Consider the following 5722-nt stretch of genomic DNA (forward strand, 5'->3'; position numbering starts at 1 on the left):
TCTCTCTCCCCAGCTCTGACTCTAACCTCCCTCTCTCTCTCCCAGCTCTGACTCTAACCCTCTCTCTCTCTCCCAGCTCTGACTCTAACCCTCTCTCTCTCCCCAGCTCTGACTCTAACCCTCTCTCTCTCCAGCTCTGACTCTAACCCTCTCTCTCTCCCCAGCTCTGACTCTAACCTCCTCTCTCTCTGTCCCCAGCTCTGACTCTAAACCTCTCTCTCTCTCTCTCCCCAGCTCTGACTCTAAACCTCTCTCTCTCTCCCCAGCTCTGACTCTAACCCTCTCTCTCTCCCCAGCTCTGACTCTAACTCCTCTCTCTCCCCAGCTCTGACTCTAACCTCTCTCTCTCCCCAGCTCTGACTCTAACCTCCTCTCTCTCTGTCCCCAGCTCTGACTCTAACCTCCTCTCTCTCTCCCCAGCTCTGACTCTAACCCTCTCTCTCTCTCCCCAGCTCTGACTCTAACCCTCTCTCTCTCTCCTCAGCTCTGACTCTAACCTCTCTCTCTCCCCAGCTCTGACTCTAACCTCTCTCTCCCCAGCTCTGACTCTAACCCTCTCTCTCTCCCCAGCTCTGACTCTAACCCTCTCTCTCTCCAGCTCTGACTCTAACCTCTCTCTCTCTCTCCCCAGCTCTGCATATTGCCGTGACAACAAGGTCCGCGTGGCGATAAAGAAGATCAGTCCGTTTGAGCACCAGACGTACTGCCAGAGGACTCTGAGAGAGATTAAGATCCTGCTGCGCTTTAAACATGAGAACGTCATCAGCATCAACGACATCATCCGTATGCCCTCCATTGACCAGATGAAGGACGTGTATCCTTTACAGCGCTGCAGGAAACTTGTCCTGATGTTATTTCTACCGCATGTTCATCAGAATAGTCTTAACTTTGTCAGGGTCCCACACTGTACATTCTGTCAGACGTTAGTCACACTTTCATTACGCATCATCTGGATTTATCTTGTGGTTGTTGTGGTTCTCTCCCCCATGCCACCAACACAGCAGCAGTGCAGTCTGATTAACACCCCCAGTCTAGTATGTTCCTTAACCCTCTGTTATCCAGCTACATAGTGCAGGACTTGATGGAAACAGACCTGTACAAGCTCCTGAAGACGCAGCACCTGAGCAATGATCACATCTGTTACTTCCTGTACCAGATCCTGAGAGGCCTGAAGTACATCCACTCAGCTAACGTTCTGCACCGCGACCTCAAACCCTCCAACCTCCTGCTCAATACCACCTGTGATCTAAAGGTACAGAACCCTGACCGCTAATCCCTGCCCCTCAACCCCTAACATACTACCCTCCTCTCCTCCCTCCTCCTCTCTCCTCTCCTGTTCTCGCTACCCTCCTCCCTCCTCTCCTCCTCTCTCCTCACCTCCTCTCTCTTCTCCTCCTCTCTCCTCTCCTCTATCTCCTCTCTCTCTCCTCCTCTCTCCTCTCTCCTCCTCTCTCCTCTCTCCTCTTTCCTCTCCTCCTCTTCTCCTCTCCTCTCCTCCTCTCCTCCTCTCCTCCTCTCCTCCTCTCTCCTCTCTCCTCTCTCCTCTCTCCTCTCCTCCTCTCCTCCTCTTCTCCTCTCTCCTTCTCTCTCCTCTCTCCTCTCTCCTCTCTCCTCTCCTCCTCTCTCCACTCTCCTCTCCCCTCTCTCCTCTCTTCCTCCTCTCTCCTCTCTCTCCTCCTCTCTCCTCTCTCCTCCTCTCTCCTCTCCTCTCCTCTCCTCTACCCCTCTCACCTCCTCTCCTCTACCCCTCTCACCTCCTCTCCTCTCCTCTCCTCCCTCCTCTCTCCTCTACCCTCCTTTCTAAACTCCTCCCCCTTCCCCTCCTTAGATCTGTGACTTTGGTCTTGCGCGTGTGGCTGACCCGGACCACGATCACACAGGTTTCCTGACGGAGTATGTTGCAACTCGTTGGTATCGTGCGCCTGAGATCATGCTCAACTCAAAGGTGAAGTGCATCAGCTTAATACATCACTACACTATAACAACCCATATTAGTCTACAATACACCACTACACTATAACAACCCATATTAGTCTACAATACACCACTACACTATAACAACCCATATTAGTCTACAATACACCACTACACTATAACAACCCATATTAGTCTACAATACATCACACCACTATAACAACCCATATTCGTCTACAATACACCACTACACTATAACAACCCATATTAGTCTACAATACATCACACCACTATAACAACCCATATTAGTCTACAATACACCACTACACTATAACAACCCATATTCGTCTACAATACACCACTACACTATAACAACCCATATTAGTCTACAATACACCACTACACTATAACAACCCATATTAGTCTACAATACATCACACCACTATAACAACCCATATTCATCTACAATACACCACTACACTATAACAACCCATATTAGTCTACAATACACCACTACACTATAACAACCCATATTAGTCTACAATACATCACACCACTATAACAACCCATATTAGTCTACAATACACCACTACACTATAACAACCCATATTAGTCTACAATACACCACTACACTATAACAACCCATATTAGTCTACAATACATCACACCACTATAACAACCCATATTAGTCTACAATACACCACTACACTATAACAACCCATATTAGTCTACAATACACCACTACACTATAACAACCCAATATTATATGTCAACTCTTTTCCATTGCACAGTGTTTTTCTAAGTTCTTCTAATGAATGTCTGGTAAACACAGCAGATTGTAAGTAATGGGGTAAATGCTATCACCCGTTTTGTGGTGTCTCTGGTGTGAGATCAAACATCTCTGTCTGGTAATGTACATGACTCAGGCCTGTTGTGAGATCAAACCTCTTATTTTCCACCATAATTTGCAAATAAATTCATAAAAAATCCTACAATGTGATTTTCTGGATTTTTTTCTTCTCAATTTGTCTGTCATAGTGACGTGTACCTATGATGAAAATTACAGGCCTCTCTCATCTTTTTAAGTGGGAGAACTTGCACAATTGGTGGCTGACTAAATACTTTTTTTCCCCCACTGTATCTGCTGTATTAATACTAGAGGTTCCTACAGCCAGGGGATACAGTGAGGGAAAAAAATTTTTTAGTCAGCCACCAATTGTGCAAGTTCTCCCACTTAAAAAGATGAGAGAGGCCTGTAATTTTCATCATAGGTACACGTCAACTATGACAGACAAAATGAGAAAAAATACAGAAAATCACATTGTAGGATTTTTATGAATTTATTTGCAAATTATGGTGGAAAATAAGTATTTGGTCAATAACAAAAGTTTCTCAATACTTTGTTATATACCCTTTGTTGACAATGACACAGGTCAAACGTTTTCTGTAAGTCTTCACAAGGTTTTCACACACTGTTGCTGGTATTTTGGCCCATTCCTCCATGCAGATCTCCTCTAGAGCAGTGATGTTTTGGGGCTGTCGCTGGGCAACACAGACTTTCAACTCCCTCCAAAGATTTTCTATGGGGTTGAGATCTGGAGACTGGCTAGGCCACTCCAGGACCTTGAAATGCTTCTTACGAAGCCACTCCTTCGTTGCCCGGGCGGTGTGTTTGGGATCATTGTCATGCTGAAAGACCCAGCCACGTTTCATCTTCAATGCCCTTGCTGATGGAAGGAGGTTTTCACTCAAAATCTCACGATACATGGCCCCATTCATTCTTTCCTTTAACGGATCAGTCGTCCTAGTCCCTTTGCAGAAAAACAGCCCCAAAGCATGATGTTTCCACCCCATGCTTCACAGTAGGTATGGTGTTCTTTGGATGCAACTCAGCATTCTTTGTCCTCCAAACACGACAAGTTGAGTTTTTACCAAAAAGTTCTATTTTGGTTTCATCTGACCATATGACATTCTCCCAATCCTCTTCTGGATCATCCAAATGCACTCTAGCAAACTTCAGACGGGCCTGGACATGTACTGGCTTAAGCAGGGGGACACGTCTGGCACTGCAGGATTTGAGTCCCTGGCGGCGTAGTGTGTTACTGATGGTAGGCTTTGTTACTTTGGTCCCAGCTCTCTGCAGGTCATTCACTAGGTCCCCCCATGTGGTTCTGGGATTTTTGCTCACCGTTCTTGTGATCATTTTGACCCCACGGGGTGAGATCTTGCGTGGAGCCCCCAGATTGAGGGAGATTATCAGTGGTCTTGTATGTCTTCCATTTCCTAATAATTGCTCCCACAGTTGATTTCTTCAAACCAAGCTGCTTACCTATTGCAGATTCAGTCTTCCCAGCCTGGTGCAGGTCTACAATTTTGTTTCTGGTGTCCTTTGACAGCTCTTTGGTCTTGGCCATAGTGGAGTTTGGAGTGTGACTGTTTGAGGTTGTGGACAGGTGTCTTTATACTGATAACAAGTTCAAACAGGTGCCATTAATATAGGTAACGAGTGGAGGACAGAGGAGCCTCTTAAAGAAGAAGTTACAGGTCTTTGAGAGCCAGAAATCTTGCTTGTTTGTAGGTGACCAAATACTTATTTTCCACCATAATTTGCAAATAAATTCATTAAAAATCCTACAATGTGATTTTCTGGATTTTCTTTCCTCAATTTGTCTGTCATAGTTGACGTGTACCTATGATGAAAATTACAGGCCTCTCTCATCTTTTTAAGTGGGAGAACTTGCACAATTGGTGGCTGACTAAATACTTTTTTCCCCACTGTATGTATCTGGTGTATTAATACTAGAGCTTCCTACAGCCAGGGGATATATACAGTGAGGGAAAAAAGTATTTGATCCCCTGTTGATTTTGTACGTTTGCCCACTGACAAAGACATGATCAGTCTATAATTTTATGGTAGGTTTATTTGAACAGTGAGAGACAGAATAACAACACAAAAATCCAGAAAAACGCATGTCAAAAATGTTATTAATTGATTTGCATTTTAATGAGGGAAATAAGTATTTGACCCCTCTGCAAAACATGACTCAGTACTTGGTGGCAAAACCCTTGTTGGCAATCACAGAGGTCAGACGTTTCTTGTAGTTGGCCACCAGGTTTGCACACATCTCAGGAGGGATTTTGTTCCACTCCTCTTTGCAGATCTTCTCCAAGTCATTAAGGTTTCGAGGCTGACGTTTGGCAACTCGAACTTTCAGCTCCCTCCACAGATTTTCTATGGGATTAAGGTCTGGAGACTGGCTAGACCACTCCAGGACCTTAATGTGCTTCTTCTTGAGCTGCCTTGGCCGTGTGTTTTGGGTCATTGTCATGCTGGAATACCCATCCACGACCCATTTTCAATGCCCTGGCTGAGGGAAGGAGGTTCTCACCCAAGATTTGACGGTACATGGCCCCGTCCCATCGTCCCTTTGATGTGGTGAAGTTGTCCTGTCCCCTTAGCAGAAAAACACTCCCAAAGCATAATGTTTCCACCTCCATGTTTGACGGTGGGGATGGTGTTCTTGGGGTCATAGGCAGCATTCCTCCTCCTCCAAACACGGCGAGTTGAGTTGATGCCAAAGAGCTCGATTTTGGTCTCATCTGACCACAACACTTTCACCCAGTTCTCCTCTGAATCATTCAGATGTTCATTGGCAAACTTCAGACGGGCCTGTATATGTGCTTTCTTGAGCAGGGGGACCTTGCGGGCGCTGCAGGATTTCAGTCCTTCATGGCATAGTGTGTTACCAATTTGTTTTCTTGGTGACTATGGTCCCAGCTGCCTTGAGATCATTGACAAGATCCTCCT

General features: G+C 45.6%; 1 protein-coding gene across 1 annotated transcript in view; it reads left to right on the plus strand.

Moving 5' to 3' along the window:
* Positions 1–578: 578 nt before the first annotated feature.
* LOC121584339 (mitogen-activated protein kinase 1) overlaps positions 579–5722 on the plus strand; it is a gene marked incomplete at its 5' end in the record, with an annotated part of 20893 nt that continues 15749 nt past the window's right edge. Inside the window, 3 exons of the mRNA XM_045219844.1 lie at positions 579–814; positions 1063–1252; positions 1829–1945. Of these exons, the coding sequence (XP_045075779.1) occupies positions 579–814; positions 1063–1252; positions 1829–1945 (543 nt within the window). The remainder of the gene's footprint in view (positions 815–1062; positions 1253–1828; positions 1946–5722) is intronic.

The sequence above is a fragment of the Coregonus clupeaformis genome, unplaced genomic scaffold (genome assembly GCF_020615455.1).
Source record: "Coregonus clupeaformis isolate EN_2021a unplaced genomic scaffold, ASM2061545v1 scaf2820, whole genome shotgun sequence".
NCBI lineage: Eukaryota > Metazoa > Chordata > Actinopteri > Salmoniformes > Salmonidae > Coregonus > Coregonus clupeaformis.